This window comes from Agelaius tricolor, unplaced genomic scaffold (genome assembly GCF_023055355.1).
Source record: "Agelaius tricolor isolate 1412-34295 unplaced genomic scaffold, bAgeTri1.0.p SCAF_31, whole genome shotgun sequence".
NCBI lineage: Eukaryota > Metazoa > Chordata > Aves > Passeriformes > Icteridae > Agelaius > Agelaius tricolor.
Window position 1 is genome coordinate 611,653 of NW_027269291.1, and position 21,999 is coordinate 633,651.

A 21,999-nucleotide genomic window follows, 5' to 3' on the forward strand; every position below is an offset into this window, starting at 1 on the left:
GGGGTTTGTGTTTGGGATCCTCCTCCTTGTGGGATTTGCCTTTGGGATTGGAGGAGGAGCTGACCCGATCTCGGCGTCGGTGATGAAGAGCAGCCCCGCCTTTGCCCACGGTTCAAATAATAATTAAAATAATGATAAAAATTAAGATTAAAAATTAAAGTTATCGCGTTTCCCTCTCTGCACTCGCACGAGTTCACGGCCCGAACACGCACACGCATCCATGGGGGCGGTTATAGGGTGGGGGCCGGTCCATGGGATCGAGTTTGGGTTCCTGCTCCTGGCGGGATCTGCCTTTGGGATCCTTGCTGGATCTGCCTTTGGGATCCTTGCTGGATCTGCCTTTGGGATCCTTGTGGGATCTGGCTTTGGGATCCTCCTTGTGGGACGTGACCCTGGGATCCTCCTCGAGGGATCTGGCTCTGGGATCCTCCTCCTCCTCCATGTGGGATCTGCATTTGGGCTCCTCCTCCTTGAACGCTCTGCCTTTGGGCTCCTCCTCCTTGTGGGATCTGCATTTGGGATCCTCCCTGCAGGATCTGGCTTTGGGCTCCTCCTCCTTGTGGGATCTGCATTTGGGATCCTCCTCCCTGTAGGATCTGCCTTTGGGATCCTCCTTGTGGGATTTGCGTTTGGGATCCTCCCTGTAGGATCTGCCTTTGGGATCCTCCTTGTGGGATTTGCGTTTGGGATCCCCCCTGTAGGATCTGCCTTTGGGATCCTCCTTGTGGGATTTGCGTTTGGGCTCCTCCTCCTCCTCCTCCTCCTCCTCCTCCTCCTCCTCCTCCTCCTCCTCCTCCTCCTCCTCCTCCTCCTCCTCCTCCTCCTCCTCCTCCCTGCGGGATCTGCGTTTGGGATCCTCCTTGCGGGGCCTGCAGGGCTCCGGAGGAGGAGCCGGACCTGACCTTGGTGTTGGGCAGTTTGTGATCCTTTTTCCACTTCATCCTCCGGTTCTGGAACCAGATCTTGATCTGGCGCTCGCTGAGGCTCAGGGCGTGCGCGATCTCCAGGCGCCGGCGCCGCGTCAGGTACCGGTTGTAGTGGAACTCCTTCTCCAGCTCCAGCACCTGCTGCCGCGTGTAGGCCGTGCGCGAGCGCTTGGGCTCCGCGCCGCACAACCCGGGGGCCACTGCCCGGGAATGGGGGGCACGGCGGGGAAAAAAAGGGGGGAAAAAGATGTCAGAATAATAATAAAAAAAAAAAGGGGAAAATATGTGGAAATATGGAAAATTAATAGGGGGGGGATGTGTGGAAATATTTAAAGAAATGGGGGTGAAAGATGTGAAAATACAAAAAATGAAAGACGTGAAAATGCAAAAAAATGGGGGGGGGAATATGTAGAAATATGGAAAAATAATAGGGGGGGATGCGTGGAAATACAAAAAAAAAGTGAGGGGAAATAGTTTTAAAAAATGGGGTGAAAGATGTGAGGATGTTAAAAAAAATGGGGGAAATATGTGGAAATATAGAAAAATAATAGGGGGGCATATGTGGAAATATTTAAAAAAATGGGGGCGAAAGGTGTGAAAATACAAAAAAATGAAAGACATGAAAATACAAAAAATGGGGGGGAAAATATGTAGAAATATAGAAAAATAATAGGGGGGGATGTGTGGAAATAGAAAAAAAAAAGCGGGGGGGAAATATGGGGAAATAGTTTTAAAAATGGGGGAAAAAGGTGTGAAAATAGAAAAAATGAAAGATGTGAAAATATAAAAAATGGGGGGGGGAAATAGGTGGAAATATAGAAAAATAACGGGGGGGGATGTGTGGAAATACAAAAAAAAAAAGTGGGGGGGAAATATGGGGAAATATTTTAAAAAATGGGGGTGAAAGATGTGAGGATGTTAAAAGAAAAATGGGGGGGGAAATATGTGGAAATATAGAAAAATGGGGGGATGTAAAAATATAGAAAAGTGAGGAGGGAAAGGTGGAAATACAGAAAAAAAGGGGGGAAAGATGTGGAAATATTTAAAAAGGGGGAAATACAGAAAAATGGAGGGGAAAAAAGTGAAAATACACACACACACACAAAAAGGGGGAAATATTTGGAAATACAAAAGAATGGGGGGGAGGATGTGAAAACATGAGGAAAAGAAAAGGGAGAATATATTAAAACACACAAAAGAAAGGGAAAAAAGGGAGAAAAGATGTGAAAACACACACAAAAAAGGGAATACACGAGAAGAAAACACAAAAAAAAAAAAAAGGAAAAAAAGGGAGAACACACAGAAGAAAGGAGAAAATACAAGGGAAAAATAAATAAAAAGGAGGGGAAAAAAAAGAAAAGCAGAATTACCGAGCCGTTCCTTTAATGGGTTCTTTCCCCCCTCCAAAAATCACACACAAAAAAAAAAGAAAAAGAAGAAAGAGAAGAACCGTCACACATCCTTTGGAAGGGGAGATTTGCTTTTTTAAAAAAAAATAAATAAATAAAATGGAAAGGTTCTAAAAGTGCCCCCAGAACCGAAGCTCCAATCTCCGCCTCACGGTGGGCGCGGGTTCCTGAAAAATTCGAGGTTTTCCCAGGGCCCCCCCGGCCGCCCTCCCCGCGCCCCGTGCGGGTGGAAATTCGCGGAATTACCGCCGAAAGTTCCGCCTGCGCGCTGGGGCAAGGGGCGAGCGCGGGGGCTGCGGGCTGGGAAATGCCTCCTTTAAAAATAAATAATAATAATAAAAAATGAAAAATAAAAATAGAGAGATAAAAAAAACAGGAGGAAAAAAAAGGGAGGGGGAAAGAAACTGAGAGGAAAAAAAATGAGAAGAAAAAAAAAAAAAAAAGAGGGCAGGGGAGGGGAGGAAAACAGTAAAACTCCACTCAATCCGCCACTTAAATACAAATTACCAAAACATAAAACTTCACTTAGGAAGATTCAACAGCCGTAAAAAAAAAAAAAAAAAAAAAGGCAAAAAAAAAAAAGAAAAAAAAAGCAGCAAAGTAGCCTGGAAGAAACCGGAGGAGGATGGTAACAGAGACTTCAAAGGCACATGGCCAAGCAGAGCAATAAAAATTTATGGAGGATGTAATTATAGCGCTCTGCAAAGCGGCGCTCGTAAATCTCCGCCGGGCGCTGCTTTCACGAGCCGTGCCCGGGCCGCGAGGCGCTGCTCCAACTATAAAGCGAAGCCCTTTTCCCTGCGCCCGCACTCACCCGAGCTTACGTGGGCTTTTTTCATCCAGGGGTAGAGCACGGGCTCGGCGGGGCCGCGGCTGCAGGCGGGGGCCGGGCTGGGGCTGCGCGGCCGCGGCTCGGCCGCTGCGCGGGGCGGCGCGGAGCCCGGGCACGGCGGGTACGGCTGCTCCGCGCAGGCGGCCCGCGGCTCGTGGTACATCGGCTCATGGTGGAAAGAGCTCTCCCGCTGGTGCCGCTGGCCGCCGTAGTATTCCGGCGAGTGATTGGGAAGGTAATCGCTGTGGGAATATTCTTCACAGGGTGGGAACTTGGGGTCCACGTAGTTGGAGTTGATCAGGAACGAGCTCATGGCCATGAATTCCTTGGAATGGCGCGCACGACGCGGGGGGAAGGAAAACAACTCTATCTATATCTATATCTGTATATCTAATCTATATCTATATATATCTGTATCTGTATATATATGGATGGATGTCCCTCTCTCCCTCCGTTCTCTTTCTCTGCTTAAAATTTATTCGTGCGCCCCCCAGCCCCCCCGCCTCCCTTTGGTGCTTTTCCTGTTTGGCCGAACCCTCCTACTTTACTGTCAAGTGAACAAAGTTGGCTCCATGTGACAGCGCGGGCCAATGGCGAGGGCCACGCCGAGCCCCGGATAAGGAAAATGAGGAAACCTGCGCAGGCCGGGCTCTGCCGGGGCCCCCCGGCATCCCCGGGGAGGCGCTCGGGGGGCGCCCGCTGCCCTCCGGCCGCCCCCGGCCGCCCCCGGCCACCCCCGTTCAACCCCGGCCACCCCCGTTCGCCTCCGTTCACCCCCGTTCGCCCCCGGCCGCCTCCGTTCACCCCCGGTCACCCCCGGCCGCCCCCGGCCACCCCCGGCCATCCCCGTTCGCCTCCGTTCACCCCCGGCCGCCCCCGTTCGCCCCCGTTCAGTCCCGGCCGCCCCTGTTCAGTCTCGTTCACCCCCGTTCGCCCCCGTTCGCCCCCGTTCACCCCCGTTCAGCCCCGGCCGCCCCTCGGGGGAGTGTCCCGGGCTGGGGGCTCCGCGCCCCCACCTCAGGAAGGGAATAACGAGAGCGCGGCCCGGTACAAGCGGAATTGATTTAAAAGCGGGATTTAAAAGCGGAATTTCGAAGCGGGATTTAAAAGCGGGATTTAAAACCGGGATTTCGAAGCGGGAATTAAAAGCGGAATTGATTTAAAAGCGGGATTTAAAACCGGGATTTCGAAGCGGGATTTAAAAGCGGGATTTCGAAGCGGGATTTTCCGGGGGGATCGCGGCGCTGCCTCCCCCCGGCCCCCGCGGGCGCAGCTGAGCCGCGCTCGCCACCCCCGGGCCGGGGTCGCTGCCCCCCGAGCGGGGCTGGCAGAGATGGATGGGCCATGGCCGGGGATCGATAGGGAACGCGGCGGCGAACTCGGGCTGAGGGGGACCCCAAAACCTCCCCCGCACCGAGAGCAGCGCGGCCGCCCGGGCGGAGCGCGCGTTGAGGAACGATCATGACCAAAAATTACCACGAAAATGATCACAAACCAAATTAAGCCGAGCCCCGGCGCGGCTTGGCCTCGCCCTGCCGGCCATGAAGAGGCTCTGAAAGGCTTCGAGACCCCCCTGAAATCCCCCAATTCCTGCGGGCAGAGCCCCAGGAAAGCGGCGGCGGGGGCAGCGAGGGGATTTTATTGATTCCTGACTCCGCCTCAGCGCCCAGACCACACAAATTAAAGCAAAGGCGGGCGAGCCCCGCTCTGAAACGGCAGCGGCGACCCCAAAATGCCCCAAATGCCCCAAATGCCCCAAATCCCCCCGGCAGCTCCGCCGTTATCAGCTCGAGCCCTGATAAAGTTTTATCGCAGCAGCGCCGCAGTTGAGCTGAGGTCAAACCCAAAGATTTCCTTGGAGCCCTAAAGCGCTCAAACCCTCGTTCCCACCTTTCTGTTATTTGGATTTTTAGGGTTTTTTTGGGGGGTTTTTTAATGGCTTCGGGGTTTGTAGTGTTTGTGTCAACTACATATTCCCCTAGATGCGAATTTGTGACCCAACTTCCTCTACACAAATTCGGATCTACAGGGTACATATAGAAGACAGTTGCGTCCTCCTCGGTCTCAGATCTTCTCCTACCGCCACAATTCTCTTCTGGGGCAAAATTTGGGGTTTTTGGGAGATCGGGGCTGCGCCCCAGGAGAATTCCCCGCCGAGGGGGAAGCGCGATTCGTTAACGCAGCGAGGCTGCAGAGCGCGCAGAGAGGAAAATCGGGATTTTCCCTCCTTTTCCCTGCGCACCTTGGGCGTTATTTTGGGGTGAAAACATCGGGTCCTGGGGTGAAGGTGGAGGCGCGGGCGCGCAAGGAGACGGGGACCCCAAATTCCGCTTTTTAAAAGAGAAATTCCCCCAAGCTCCGCGGCCACCCCGCCCTGGAAGCCTCGTCACGATTTTTCTGGTGGGCAGCGCAAAGATTTCACCCATTTCTCGTTGCTGGAGGTCACCCAAGGTTTGGGTTTAGCCGTGCGGGGAAATGGGAAAAGAAAAAAAGAAAAAAAGGGAAAAAAAAAAAAGGGAAAAAAAAAAAAAAAGAGAAAGAAGCAGATGAAAAGAAATCCAGAATGTAAAGGCAGATGGGACGACAGGTTTTTTTTTAATGGCAGGCAATTCTTTTTACAACCCGAGAAAAAGATCAAAGGCGTTTCGTTTCCGAAAAAAGGGATATAAAGCAATAAAATATTCATACTGTCTAGGTAATGAACCTTCATTCGGAACTAATGAGGGTAGCATCATGTTGAGATTTCCTTTAAAATTACAGTTGCCCAAGAGATTCAAAGTAGCGCAGCCCCCCCCTTTCTTTTCTCTTTTTTTCCCCTTTTTTTCTGCTTTTTCCCCCCTTCTTTTCTCTTTTTTTTTTTTTCTTTTTTTTTTTTTTTTTGTATTTCAAAAGGCAGAACATTTTCAGGTCAAGTATCTCCCGAATTAATTGCATTTAAATGCCGCGGCGGAGAGGGCATCAGGGAAAAGCTGCATTTACAATTCCTGTCAATGCATTCGGCAGATTCCGAGAACTCCCGCATTTTCCATTAGAAAAATTAAAAAAAAATTAAAATTTCTGGCCAAGAATAAAACCCCCGAATTCTCGAATTCTCCCCGTGCTGGATTTTTCAGGCACTTGCAGGTGGAAAAATCGCTTTTCCTGCTGAAATCTCCCAGCTGAACCCCGAATAACCCAGCGGCGCTCGGAGAACAAACCAAAAGCATCCAAGAAATCATCTCAGACCCTTTAAAAACCCCCACATTTCCGGCAGAGATTCCCACCTCAAAATTCACCTTTTCCTCTAAAACCTGCCCGGAAAGTGAGGAGGAACCAACACGGCGGCCACGGACGCCATAAAACACCGCAATAAATCCCGTTACGGCTCCTTCTGGGCTTTAATTTCACTTTAATCCCCTCTTTAGCTCTTTTCGATTTTATTCCTCCTTCCCGGCCCCTCCAAGCCGTTTTATTTATTCCATTTTCTCTAGGAATAGCCAGGCCTTATTCTCGATTTTTAACCCCCTCCCACATCCCTTTTAAAAAAAAATAAATAATAAAATAAATAAATCGGGTTTTTTTTTGACAGCGCAGGGCCGGCCTTTGCCGAGCAGCACCCCTAGCGTCTGCCGGGATTCATTTTCCCCCAAAACACCTCCGAGGAATCTCCCCCGATCCCAAATTCCCAAGCCGCCCTTCACCTTTGGCGCAACTTTCTCGCTGAATTTTTATTGGGTTGGGGTTTTTTGGTTTTTGGGGGTTTTTTTTTTTGGCCCCGTTTCAGAGCGGCGCGGGGTGACCTCGGGGGCACCCCCGGATTCTCCGTTTTGAGGAGGGGGTCCCCAAACCCTTCCCCAGAGGGGGGGTCCGGCCGCGCTTCCTACCTGGGCTCAGCGCGGCTCCTTCTGCTCGGGGCGCTCCCGCAGGGCTGGGGGAGCTGGGGAGGCGAAATCCCCCAAAAAAACCCCAAAATCCTCCCCAAAATCCTCCCCGAACCCCGCACGGGCCCCTCCCCGCTGCCCCCGCTCCGCTTTTATATCGCGATAATTGCCCCGAACCCCACATTTCCCTCTCGCTGCTCCCAAACCCCAAATTTCCTTCTCGCTGTTCCCAAACCCCCAAATCTCCCTCTGGCTTTCCCGAAACCCCCAAATTCCCCTCTCTCTGTCCCCAAATTTCCCTTTCGCTGCTCCCAAACCCCCAAATCTCCCTCTGGCTTTGGCCAAACCCCCAAATTCCCCTCTCGGTGTCCCCAAACCCCGAAATTTCCCTCTTGCTGCCCCCAAATTTCCCTTTCGCTGCTCCCAAACCCCCAAATTCCCCTCTCTCTGTCCCCAAATTTCCCTCTGGCTTTCCCGAAACCCCCAAATTTCCCTCTCGGTGTCCCCAAATTTCCCTCTCTCTGTCCCCATTTCCCCTCTCCCTGTCCCCAAATTTCCCTCTGGCTTTCCCCAAACCCCCAAATTTCTCTCTCACTGTCCCCAAATTTCTCTCTCTCTGTCCCCAAATTCCCCTCTCTCCGTCCCCATTCCCCTCTGGCTTTCCCCAAACCCCCAAATTTCTCTCTCACTGTCCCCAAATTTCTCTCTCTCTGTCCCCAAATTCCCCTCTCTCCGTCCCCATTCCCCTCTGGCTTTCCCCAAACCCCGAAATTTCTCTCTCCCCGTCCCCATTCCCCTCTCTCTCCCCTCCTTCCTCCTCCTCCTCCTCCTCCTCCCGGGCTCCGTCCTGTTCCCGGTTTTCGGGGTTATTTTCGGGGTTATTTTCGGGGTTATTTTCGGGGTTCTTTCCGCTCCCCGCTCCGCGCCCCGCGTTGTCCCGGCGCTGCCGCGGAGGCCCCGGAGCGCCGCGGGCTGGGAAAGGCGCAAGTTTTGGTATTAATCTCATACTTTGGCAGTCTTTGTTAAACAGCGAGGCGTGTCCGCAGCCGCGCTGACCCGCGCTTCACCCCAACTTTTAATTTTTTTTTTTTTTTTGGCTTCTTTTTTTCTCCTTTCCCACCCGCCCCGAGGTGTTTTCCCCTCTCCAGTCATTCCCCTCTGCGAAGATGGGGATTTATTTGGTTTAATTCTATTTTTTTTTGCTTCTTTTTCTCCTTTTCCACCCGCCCCGAGGTGTTTTCCCCTCTCCAAAGACGGAGATTTATCTGGTTTAATTCTATTTTTTTTGCTTCTTTTTCTCCTTTCCCACCCGCCCCGAGGTGTTTTCCCCTCTCCAGTTTTTCCCCTCTCCGAATATGGAGATTTATTTGGTTTAATTCTATTTTGTTTTTCCTGCCTCTCCCCACACTCAGCCCGTCAGAAACTCCATAAATTTTGGCGATCCTAATTTTATTTCTTTTTATTTTTTTATTTAAATTTGGCCAGAAACTCCATAAATTTTGGCGATTCTAATTTTATTTCTTTTTTTTTTTTTTTTTAATTTAAATTTGGCCAGAAACTCCATAAATTTTGGCGATTCTAATTTTATTTCTTTTTATTTTTTTATTTAAATTTGGCCAGAAACTCCATAAATTTTGGCGATCCTAATTTTATTTCTTTTTATTTTTTTATTTAAATTTGGCCAGAAACTCCATAAATTTTGGCGATCCTAATTTTATTTCTTTATATTTTTTTTTATTTAAATTTGGCCAGAAACTCCATAAATTTTGGCGATTCTAATTTTATTTCTTTATTTTTTTATTTAAATTTGGCCAGAAACTCCAGAAATTTTGACGATCCTAATTTTATTTCTTTATATTTTTTTTTTAATTTAAATTTGGCCAGAAACTCCATAAATTTTGGCGATCCTCATTTTATTTCTTTATATTTTTTTTTATTTAAATTTGGCCAGAAACTCCATAAATTTTGGCGATCCTCATTTTATTTCTTTATTTTTTTTTTATTTTTAAATTTGGCTGGGATTTCTCCCGCTGGAGGTCTGAGGGCTTTTAACCAGGGCAGAATTTGAAATAAAATTTAAAAAATCCATGAGGAGGATAAAGGCGGGGAAGGAGAGGTGGGCACGGACCCACACCTGCTTTGCGAGGGGGATTTAAACCCGCTCTGAACCCACCCGAAACGCCCCAAAATTTGGAATATTTGGGTGAACGGGAATTCCCTTTTCAGCCCGCTTTTCCCACCAGCTCCTACACGGCCAAAAAGGGCGATTGGGGACGTAAATCGCCATTAAAATCCGTATTCAATCGATTGCCGGGCGGAAAAAAACCCCAAAATAGGGGCGAAAACCCCAGAAACGCCAGCAAAAAACCCCACCCTGACCCCGCGCTCAGGCAGGGAGATAAATGAGAACCACCCTGGAAAATCCTGCCCCGAATTTCCCCTCCCGCCCCTCGCGGCCCTAAATTGAAATTTAAACATCGCAGGGCAGGGGCTGGGCGGGCGGAGGAAGGCGCGGAAAATTCCATTTATTGTTTTGGGCAGGGGGAGGAGGATTTGGGGATTTTATTGCGGCCGGGCGAGACCTCCGGGCTTTAATCCGCGGGGAGCAAACCGGGTTTGGCCGCCGCCACCTGCGCGGATCAGCGCGGAAATTCCCGCGCCGGGCGTGGATCGGGGGATGCGCGGGAAATCCGCGGAGATTGATTCAAATTAATTCAGATTAATTCAGATTTCCCCGCGATCGGGCGGAACAAAGCGGCTCTGCCGGGGTTTTCGGCTCGGAACCCGCGCAGGGGAAGGGAATGGATTTTCCTGAGCGCCTTTCCCAGGGCTCCGATGTTCGCCCTCCTCCCTGTGCCGGGGGGAAAATGAGCCTCGATAGGGGGAGAGGAGAGGCGGGAGAGATGGAGGGGAGGAGGAAATAAATATATAAAATAAAATAAAATAAAATAAAATAAAATAAAATAAAATAAAATAAAATAAAATAATATAAAATAAAATAAAATAAAAATAAAATAAAATAAAATAAAATAAAATAAAATAAAATAAAATAAAAATAGAATAAAATAAAATAAAATAAAATAAAATAAAATAAAAATAAAATAAAATAAAATAAAAATAAAATAGAATAAAATAAAATAAAATACAATAAAATACAGTACAATAAAATAAAATAAAATAAAATAAAGTAAAATAAAATAAAAATAAAATAAAAATAAAATAAATAAAATAAAATAAAATAAAATAAAATAAAATAAAATAAAATAAAAATAAAAATAAAATAAAATAAAATAAAATAAAATAAATAGAAAGAAAATTAAATAGCTATACATAGAGAAATGAATGGAATGAAATAAATAAATAAAATTAAAATAGAAGCAAAATTAGATGCCTATAAATACAGAAATTAATAGAAATAAATAAATAAAATAAAATAAAAATAGAAGCAAAATGAGATGCCTATAAATCTAGAAATTAAAGGAAAAGAAACAGCAAAAATGATAAATAGAAATATAAAATAAATATAAACCAAATATGGAATAGAAAGAGAAAAATAGATATAAAATAATAGAAATAGAAATAGAAATAGAAATAGCAATAGCAATAGAAATAGAAATAGAAAAATAGATATAGAATAATATAAATGTAAGTAGAAATAGAACTAGAAATAGAAATAAAAATAGAAACAAAAAAGGAATAGAAAAATAAACATAAAACCAGAAATAAAAAGAAAATAAAAAAGAAATATAATTTTTTAAAAAGCTGGAGAGGAGAGACGATTGGCAGGGATTTAAGCCCCCAAATTGCAGATCTCTGTTTTTAATTCCGTTTTTTTCCAGGAGGGTTCGCCTCGCTCCGAGTGTTTGCCTGGGGAGCGCTGGGGAAGCTCCCCCCGCTCCCGGGGCCAAGAACAGCGGAGGGTTCGGGGCTCCCGAACGCAGAAATAACCCTGGGAGCCGGGGGGAAAATTCATCCCATCATTGACAGAACGGAGCAGGGCCGGAGCGCCCCGAGCATTGCAGCCCAATTCCGGCTATAAATGAAATTATTATCATGGGAAAAATGGAATAAAACCCAAGCGGGCCCCGTCAGCGCCCGAGCCCAGCGGGCGCCTCAAAGCAGCGCCCTCCGATCCCGCAATAAATGGAATTTTCCAGCCCTCAGCCCCCGGTGCCGCCCAGAAATCCCAGCAGGATTCCCACGCTGAGGTGGGGAGGGGAGAAATCGCGCAGGGATTTTCACAATTCCCGTTTTTTACAATTCCCGTTTTCTACAATTCCCGTTTTTTACAATTCCCTTTTCTACAATTCCCCTTTTCTACAATTCCCTTTTCTACAATTCCCTTTTTTTACAATTCCTTTTTTCTACGATTCCCCTTTTTCACAATTCCCTTTTTCTTTACAATTCCCTTTTTTCTACAATTCCCTTTTTTCACAATTCCCTTTTTTTACAATTCCCTTTTTCTTTACAATTCCCTTTTTTTAACCATTGCCTTTTTTTACAATTCCCTTTTTTCACAATTCCCTTTTCTACAATTCCCTTTTTTCTGCAATTCCCTTTTCCTTCACAATTCCCTTTTTTCACAATTCCCTTTTTCTACAATTCCCATTTTCTACAATCCCTTTCCTTTACAATTCCCTTTTTTCTACAATTCCCTTTTTCTTTACAATTCCCTTTTTCTTTACAATTCCCTTTTTCTACACTTCCCTTTTTTTACAATTCCCTTTTTTCACAATTCCCTTTTTCTGCAATTCCCTTTTTTTTACAATTCCCTTTTTCTACACTTCCCTTTTTTTTCACAATTCCCTTTTTTCTACAATTCCCTTTTTTTCACAATTCCCTTTTTTCTACAATTCCCTTTTTTTCACAATTCCCTTTTTCTTTACAATTCCCCTTTTTCACAATTCCCTTTTTCTACAATTCCCTTTTCTACACTTCCCTTTTTTCACAATTCCCTTTTTCTACAACTCCCTTTCCTTCACAATTCCCTTTTTTCACAATTCCCTTTTCTACAATTCCCTTTTTTTTCCAATTCCCTTTTTCTACACTTCCCTTTTTCTACAATTCCTTTTTCTACAATTCCCTTTCTTTACCACCCCATTCCTCTCCAATTCTTTGGTTTAAAATCCCTCGTGGCCGTTTCCGAGCCGCGATGTTCCAGCAGATCCGCACCACCCTGGCACATTTTCCTCTTTTTTAATTTATTTTATTTAATTTTCTTTTTTTTCCCCTCGGATAATTTAAACCCTCTCCAAACAAAATTGACGCCGGAATGAAAATTATTTTTTAACTGCTGGCGTTAATATCCTAGAGGGACCCGGGCCTAATTGGGTTTAATGAATGAATTTCCCTGAGATTCGGCTCGGGCCAGCCCCAGCGGCCTTGGGGGCTCATCCTAAAAACGGCACCGAATTCCTGCCGGGACAGACCTGAGCTGCTTCAATTCTTCATCATCTTGGGTTTTATTACTTTGAAATTTTCTCTCTATTTTCAAGCTGTATTTATATGTAATTATTTTTATTTTGAGTTATTAGTTTCATTTTTGTTTTTAATTCTTTTTCTTTATTTTTATTCTTTATTCTTTGTTCTTTATTCTTTATTCTTTATTCTTTATTCTTTATTCTTTGTTCTTTGTTCTTTGTTCTTTATTCTTTATTCTCTATTATTTTTAATTTGTATTTTGAATTTTATTTATTTTAATTTTAATTTTTATTTTTATTTTAATTTATTTTTATTTTTATTTTTATTTTTTATTATTTTTATTTTATTTTTATTCTTTATTTTTATTTTATTTTATTTTATTTTTAATTTTATTTTATTTTTATTTTTATCTTTATTTTTATTTTTATTTTATTTTTATTTTTATTTTATTTTTATTTTTATTTTTATTTTTATTTTTATTTTATTTTTATTCTTTATTTTTATTTTTATTTTTATTTTTATTTTTATTTTTATTTTTATTTTTACTTTTATTTTTACTTTTATTTTTACTTTTATTTTTAATTTTTATTTTATTTTCCAATTTTTAAATTATTTTTATTTTTATTTTTACTTCTATTCCTAATTTTTTTAAACTTTAATTTAATTTTAATTACCATTTAAATCCTTACTTTTAATTACTAATTTTAAACTTACGCTCCTTTTCCTGCTCCTTTTCACTTCAAATTTCATTTCAATTTTTAATTCATTTTTTTTAATTCCATTTCCACTTTTCACCCCCTCCCAATTCCATTCCCACCTTCCAATTCCCGTGCGTTTCCCACCCAAGCCCCGCATTTATTCCCATTTATTCCCATTTATTCCCATTTATTCCCATTTATTCCCATTTATTCCCATTTATTTTTCCCTCCCCGTCCCTGCGCCCTGGGCTTTTCCTCCCCCTCTCTTTTCTCTCCCCGTGTTCCGTTCCCAGCCCCGGGCCCGCGCTCGCCTCAACTTTTGACCTTCGCTCGCTGACCCCGCGGCCGCCTGGGACTAAAACCGCGACGTGCGCCTCGAAAAACGCTAAATAATGTTAAATAGTGCTCAAAAATGCTAAATAATGCTAAATACGCCTCAAAAAATGCCAAATAATGCTCCAAAATGTGAAATAATGTTCAAAAATGCTCAGTAATGCTCAAAAATGCTAAATAATGCTAAATACGCCTCAAAAATGCTCAATAATGCTCAAAAATGCTCAATAATGCTCAATAGTGCTCAATAATGCTAAATAATGGTCAATAATGCTCAAAAATGCTCAATAATGTTCCAAAAATGCTAAATAATGCTAAATAATGCCAAATAATGTTCCAAAATGCTCAATAATGCCAAATAATGCCAAATAATGCCAAATAATGCCAAATAATTCTCAATAATGCCAAATATTGCCAAATAATGCTCAACAGTGCTCAATAATGCTCAATAATGCCCAATAATGCCAAATAATGCTAAATAATGCCCAATAGTGCCCAAAAATGCCCAATAATGCCCAATAATGGTCAATAATGCTCAAAAATGCCCAATAATGCCAAATAATGTTCAATAATGCCCAATAATGCCCAATAATGCTCAATAATGCCCAATAATGCCAAATAATGTTCAATAATGCCCAATAATGCCCAATAATGCTCAATAATGCCCAACAATGCTCAATAATGCCCAATAATGCCCAATAATGCTCAACAATGCTAAATAATGCTCAATAATGCCCAATAATGCCCAATATTGCCCAATAATTCTCAATAATGCCCAATAATGTTCAATAATGCCCAATAATGCCCAAAAATGCCCAATAATGCCCAAAAATGCCCAATAATGCCCAATAATGCCCAATAATGCCCAAAAATGCCCAAAAATGCCCAATAATGCCCAATAATGCCCAATAATGCCCAATAATGCCCAATAATTCTCAATAATGCCCAATAATGCCCAATAATTCTCAATAATGCCCAATAATGCCCAATAATGCCCAATAATGCCCAATAATGCCCAATAATTCTCAATAATGCCCAATAATGCCCAATAATGTTCAACAATGTTCAATAATGTTCAATAATGCCCAATAGTGCCCAATAATGTTCAATAATGTTCAATAATGCCCAAAAATGCCCAAAAATGCCCAATAATGCCCAATAATTCTCAATAATGCCCAAAAATGCCCATAAATGCCCAAAAATGCCCAAAAATTCTCAATAATTCTCCTCACTTCTCCATTTCCCCCTCCCCAGCGGAGAAACCCAAAAATCAGAATTTGGGCTGCAGAGCCCTGGGGCAGAGCCCGGGGGTTTGGTTTTATCAATTCCTTCTGATTTTTATCTGAAATCTCAGAAATTATTGATTCCCTTTGGATTTAAATCTGAAATATCAGAAATTGCTGATTTCCCTTTGGATTTAATCTGAAATCTCAGAAATTGCTGATTCCCTTTGGATTTAATCTCAAATATCAGAAATTGCTGATTCCCTTTGGATTTAATCTCAAATATCAGAAATTGCTGATTCCCTTTGGATTTAATCTGAAATATCAGAAATTGCTGATTCCCTTTGGATTTAATCTGAAATATCAGAAATTGCTGATTTCCCTTTGGATTTAATCTGAAATATCAGAAATTGCTGATTCCCTTTGGTTTTAAATCTGAAATATCAGAAATTGCTGATCCCCTTTGGATTTAATCTGAAATATCAGAAATTGCTGATTCCCCTTTGGCTTTAATCTGAAATCTCAGATATTTCTTATTTCCCTCCCTCTTTTTTAATCTGAAATCTCAGAAATTGCTGATTCCCCTTTCGATTTTCATCTGAAACATCAGAAATTGCTGATTTCCCTCCCTTTTATCTCAAATCTCAGATATTGCTGATTCCCCTCCCTCTTTTTATCTGAAATCTCAGATATTGCTGATTTCCTTTCTGCTTTTTTATCTCAAATCTCAGATATTTCTTATTCCCCACCCTTTTTTAATCTCAAATATCAGAAATTGCTGATTCCCCTTTGGTTTTAAATCTGAAATATCAGAAATTGCTGATTTCCCTCCATTTTTAAATCTCAAATCACAGATATTGCTGATTCCCCTCCCTCTTTTTATCCCAAATCTCAGATATTGCTGATTCCCGTCCCTCTTTTTACCTGAAATCTCAGAAATTGCTGATTTCCCTTCTGCTTTTTTATCCCAAATCTCAGATATTGCTGATTCCCGTCCCTTTTTTAACCCCAAATCTCAGATATTTCTCATTCCCCTCCCTTTTTCAATCCCAAATCTCAGATATTTCCCATTCCCCTCCCTTTTCAATCCCAAATCTCAGATATTTCCCATTCCCCTCCCTTTTCAATCCCAAATCTCGGATATTTCCCATTCCCCTCCCTTTTCAATCCCAAATCTCAGATATTTCTCATTCCCCTCCCTTTTCAATCCCAAATCTCAGATATTTCCCATTCCCCTCCATTTTCAATCCCAAATTCCAGGCAGTTCCGATTTCCCTTTGCTTTTTTCTCTGCAATCTCACGAAGGGAGGGGAACAAAATCCCCTGAACATTTCCTGGCCTTATTTCAATTTATTGGCGAGGAATCAAAGACAAATAAAGCCATGGCCCTGCTGGGTTTATTCCTATTATTCAAGAGATTTTTATTTTTATTCACTGAATTCGCCTCCATCTGATTTTAAACTTTTTTTATTCAGAGAATTTTTACTTTTGTCACTCCCTGAATTCTCTGTGCCCTGATATTTGGACTTTCCTTATTTTGACTTTTCTTATTTTGACTTTTCTTACTTTGACTTTTCTTATTTTGACTTTCCTTATTTTGACTTTCCTTATTTTGACTTTCCTTATTTTCACTTTCCTTATTTCGACTTTCCTTATTTTGACTTTCCTTATTTTGGCTTTCCTTATTTATATCCCTTCCATTGCCATAAACAAGAATCTTTTTATTTTCATTATTTACGTTACTTCCATGACGGTAAATAACATTTCACTGATATTTTCTAGGGGGTTTTTATCCTGTAATTTCGCCTCGCCCCCGATATTTTTACTTTAATTTTATTATTTTTACCACTATACACAACAACATTTTAGCGATATTTTCATTTTATTATTCAGCGAATTTTGCCGGGTTTATGATTTATAGAACTGGAATTTTCGGACATTTTTCGCGGGTGATTTTTGGGGGTTCGCGGGTGATTTTTTGGGGTGAATCCGGGCGGTCCCGGGGGTTTCGGCCGCAGCCCGGCCGTGAACTTGGTGTGAAGCGAGCTCTGCTGGCTGCTCGGGGGCGTTACAGGCCAGCCCAAAAACCCCAATCCCGCCTGCCAAAAAATCCCTTTTTTTGCCCCAAAATCTGCAGCCGAATGTCCCAGCCCAAAGCCCCAGCGCTGGGGTCAGTTTGGACTCCAGGGGGGGATAAATAAATGAGATAAATATAAAAATAAATGAGATATATAGATAAATAAATGAGATATAGATATAAATAAATGAAATATATAGATAGATAAATAAATGAAATATAGAGATAAATAAATGAAATATATTGATATAAATAAATGAAATATATATACAAATAAATGAAATATATATATATTAAAAAATTAAATATACATGTAAATAAATGAAATATATAGATAAAAATAAATGAAATATATAGATAAAAATAAATTGAATATATATAAATAAATGAAATATATAGATAAATAAATGAAAAAATATATAAATAAATGAAATATATAAATAAATAAATGATATATATATATAAATAAATGAAAAATATATAAATAAATGAAATATATAAATAAATAAATGAAATATATAAATAAATAAATGAAATATATATATAAATAAATGGAATCGCCATTGAAACATATGAGCCAGATATTTACATATATGAGCTGGAGCTATTTATATATGTGGGATACAGATATTTATATATGTGAGATACAGATATTTATATATATGAGATACAGATATTTATATATATGAGATACAGATATTTATATATATGAGATACAGATATTTCTATTTCTGGCCGGGGTGTGTATATCCCGCACGTGTTAAAAAGAGATAAATCACCCAAAAAAACCCAAAAAACCCTAAAAAAACCCAAACCCTGCCCTTCTTTCAACGCTGGCTGTCAAAACATTGTGGGGCCGTTTAGGGCAACAGAGCACGGGGAAAACGCCTGAAGTTCTCAAGCCCCAAATGCCCAAATGTCACCGATTTCACCCCAAACGGGGCGGGGAAGGGGCAGAAATCGGCTCGGGAAGGGAAATTCCGGTCCCAAACCCACGGGAAGGGATCGCAGGGAGGAGGAGCTCAAAGGCGTGGAAGGCAAATTTGGGGTTTGGGGGGTTTTGGTTGAATGGAGAGGGGTTCGTGGAGAGGGTTGGAAATGAGGGATTTGGGGTGGGAGGTTGTTGTGAAATGGGGAAAAAGGGGGAAAAAATAGGGGGGAAAGGGGGGAAAATGGGGAAAAAAAGGGGGGAAAAGGGGGAAAAGAAGGGGGGAAAGGGGGAAAAGGGGAAAAAGGGGGGAAAGAAGGGGAAAAAGAAGGGGGGAAAAGGGGGAAAAGAAGGGGGAAAAAAGGGGGAAAATGGGGGAAAAGAAGGGGAAAAAGAAGGGGGGAAAAGGGGGAAAAGAAGGGGAAAAAAGGGGGGAAAAGGAGGGAAAGTGGGAGAAATAGGGGGAAAAGGGGAGAAAATGGAAAATGGGGAGAAAAGAGGAAAAAGAGGGGGAAAAAAGGGGGGAAAAGGGGGAAAAGAAGGGGGGAGAGGGGGAGAAATAGGGAGAAGGGGGAGAAAAATGGAAAAATGGGGGAAAAGAGGAAAAAGAAGGGGAAAAAAGGGGGAAAGGGGGAAAAGAATGGCGGAGAAATAGGGGGAAAGGGGAGAAAATGGAATAAATGGGGGGAAAAGGGGGAAAAGGAAAGAAAAGGGGGAAAAGAAAGGGGGGAAAAGAAGGGAAAAGGAAAGAAAAGGGGGGAAAGAAGGGGGAAAAGAAAGGGGGAAAAGAGGGAAAGTGAAAGAAATAGGGGGGAAAGGGGAGAAAATGGGAAAATGGGGGGAAAGGGGAGAAAATGGGAAAACGGGGGGAAAAGAGGAAAAAGGAAAGAGAAGGGGGAAAAGGGGGAAAAGAGAAGGAAAAGGGCGGGAAAAGAGAAGGAAAAGGGCGGGAAAATGGGGGAAAAGGGGGAGAAAATGGGGGAAAAGAAGGAAAAAATGGAGGAAAGGAGGGAAAACCTGAAAAGCAGGGGGGGTTAAAGGGAAAAATAGGGGGATAAGATTTAAAAATGGGGGGAAAAATAAAAAACGAGGGCAGAGGGAAGGGGCTGGGGCCGGCGGGAGCGGGGCTGGGGCTGCCCTGGGCCCGGGGGGGAGGGAAAGGATCCGCTGGGAAAGGAGCGCAGAGGTCACGGCGGGGCCGGGCTCGGCCCGGGCAATGGGGAAAACACGGGAATAAGAGGGGAAAATGAAATAATAGGGGGAAAAAATCGGGGGAAAATGAAATAATCGGGGGAAATGAGCGGGGAAAATGAAATAATCGGGGTAAAAAATCGGGGAAAATGAAATAATCGGGGGAAATGAGCGGGAGAAATGAAATAATCGGGGTAATAAAATAATAGGGAGAAATAAGCGGGAGAAATAAAATAATCGGGAGAAATAAGCGGGAGAAATGAAATAATCGGGAGAAATAAGAGGGGTAAATAAAATAATCGGGGTAAAAAATCGGGAGAAATAAAATAATGGGGAGAAATAAAATAATCCGGCTAAAAAAAAATCGGGGTAAATAAAATAATCAGGGTAAATAAAATAATCGGGGTAAATAAAATAATAGGGAGAAATAAGCGGGAGAAATAAAATAATCGGGGTAAATTAAATAATGGGGGTAAATAAAATAATAGGGAGAAATAAGCGGGAGAAATAAAATAATCGGGGTAAAAAATCGGGAGAAATAAAATAATCCGGGTAAAAAAAATTGGGAGAAATAAAATAATCGGGGTAAATAAAATAATCGGGGTAAATAAAATAATAGGGAGAAATAAGCGGGAGAAATAAAATAATCCGGGTAAAAAGAATAATCGGGGTAAATAATCGGGGTAAATAAAATAATCGGGATAAAAAAATCGGGAGAAATAAAAGAATGGGGGTAAATGAAGTGAAATTCAGGAATTGCAGCCCGGGCTCCCCCGAGCTTCGGTGCTGTGGTCATAAAAAATGAAGGGGATGAAAAATAAAGGGGGGAAAGAAGGAGGAGGGGGGAAGGAAAAGGGAGGGGGGAAATTGGGGAAGGGGGAAAGGGAAAAAGGGAAATGGAAAGGGGAGGAAAAATGAAAAGGGAGGGAAGGAAAGGGAGGAAAAGCAGAAAAGGGGGAAAAAGCAGAAGGAAAGGGGGAAAAGAAGGAGGAGGGAAAAGAAGGAAAAAGCAGAAAAGGAGGGGGGGGAAGAAGGAAGAAAGGGGGAAAGGAGAAAAAAGGGGGGAAAACAGAAAAGGGGAGGAAAATCAGGAGGGGGGAAGGAGAAAAAGGGGGAGGAAAAAAGGAGAAAAAGAGGGAAAAAAGGGGGAGAAAGGGAGAAAAACGAGAGGGGGAAAGAAGGAGGAAAGGGGGGAAAGAAGGGGGTGGGGAAAGCAGAAAAGTGGTGGGAAAAGGAGGAGGAGGAGGGGAGGAAAAGCAGAAAAGGGGGAAAAGAAGGAGGAGGGGAAAGGGAGAAAAAGAGAAGAGGGGGAAAGGAGGAGGAAGGGGGTGGAAAAAGCAGAAAAGGGGGGAAAAAAAGAAGGAGGAGGGGTGGAAAAGCAGAAAAGGGTGAAAAACAGGGAGGAGGGGATGGGGAAAACAGAAAAAAAGGGGAAAAAGGAGGAGGGGGAGGAAGAGGAGCAGAAGGAGGGGGGAATTGGCGGTGCCCGAATTCGGGAGCAGCGCGGTGCTGCTGCTGCTGCTGCTGCTGCTGTTGTTGCTGTTGTTGCTGCTGTTTTCGCTGCTGGTTTTGCTGGTTTTGTTGCTGTTTTTGCTGGTTTTGTTGCTGTTTTTGCTGTTTTTCCTGCTGTTTTCGCTGCTGTTTTTGCCGTTTCTCTCCGTGGATCGGAGCTCGCCCTCCCTCCCTCCCCTTCCCCTGCCGGCATCGCGGGCCGAGTTTCGCTCCGCTGGCAACAACAACAACAACAACAACAACAAAGCAACAAAAAAACCCCCCAAAAAAGCCCCAAAAAAGCCCCAAAAAAGCCCCCCAAAAAGCCCCAAAAAAGCCCCAAAAAAGCCCTAAAAAGGCCCTAAAAACCCCCAAAAAAAGCCCCAAAAAAGCCCTAAAAAAGCCCTAAAAAAGCCCTAAAAAAGCCCCAAAAAAGCCCCAAAAAAGCCCCCCAAAAAAGCCCCCAAAAAGCCCCAAAAAAGCCCCAAAAAAGCCCCCCAAAAAAGCCCCCCAAAAAGCCCCAAAAAAGCCCTAAAAAAGCCCCCAAAAAAGCCCCAAAAAAGCCCTAAAAAAGCCCCCAAAAAGCCCTAAAAAAGCCCCAAAAAAGCCCCAAAAAAGCCCCCGAAAGGCCGGGCCGGAGGCGCTGCGGGCTCTGGAGCCGCTGCGGGCCCGGCCCCGGCGCGCTGACCTCGGCGTGATCCCGGGATGAATTATTGATGAGATATGAGCTGCTCAGAATGCAAACCCCATTCTGCCCTTCAAATGGCGATTTAATCGCTTAGAATAGCTCTGCTGCGCGCTGCTGCTTTTTTTTTTTTCCCGTTTTTTTTTAATGTGGTTTTTTTTGTGTTTTTTTCTAAGCGCTCTCCCTCCTCTCTTCTCTCTCTCTTTCTCATTTGTGCCCCTCCGTTTTCATTTAATTCTCTTAATTAAACGCTGTAAGTGATTTTAATCGGTTTTTTTCTTGGCTGTGTAAATGAGGCGGCTCCGGTGGGGTTTTTTTTGGGGGGGGTTTAGCGCCAACCGAAGCTTCCCGGGTGGAATTTTTGGGTTGGGAGGAAATTCTAATTTTACCTGAAATTTTATGCCTAATTCGAATTTCAACCGGAATTTAACATCGCACCTCACCCAGCGAGCGGGGAAAGGCCTAAACAGCGCCAAAGCTCGACAATAAAAAACAATTTAAAATTAAAATAAAACAAAATAAATCAATGACGTTCAAGATGGCCCCAGCACGGCATCGCGACCTCGAGCTGCTTTTTGCACCCCCGAACCTCACAAATTCTGCCCCCCATTCCCAATTTCTCGCTGAATAAACCCCGGAATTGAATTTTATGGGCGAAATTTCGCCCTTTTTTTTTTCACCTTTCAGCAGCACCCTGGGCATGGGGGTTGTAATGAATGCAGATCCTCATCTGGGCTCTGGCAGCCCGGGGAACCGCGGGTTTGGGGGAAAAGAAGGTGATTTAGGGGCTTTTTCCCCCCTTTAAATCCCTGGTGATGACAGGAAACCTTCAGGGCGAGCACACAGGACAAGGGGACAGAAAAAAGGGGAATTTGCTATAACGGGACTGTTTTAGGGACAGAGCCAGGTGAGCTCCCAGCGAGGG

The 21,999-nt window shown here is 43.3% G+C and overlaps 1 protein-coding gene across 1 annotated transcript; it reads right to left on the reverse strand.

The window, feature by feature from the left end:
• Positions 1-230: 230 nt before the first annotated feature.
• Positions 231-3,786, reverse strand: HOXB4 (homeobox B4). Its single transcript, XM_071450856.1, is given in 5 exon segments — positions 231-291; positions 874-1,126; positions 3,150-3,492; positions 3,716-3,735; positions 3,738-3,786. Coding segments are annotated over 5 exon segments (681 nt in total). The 5' UTR covers positions 3,742-3,786.
• Positions 3,787-21,999: the final 18,213 nt, after the last annotated feature.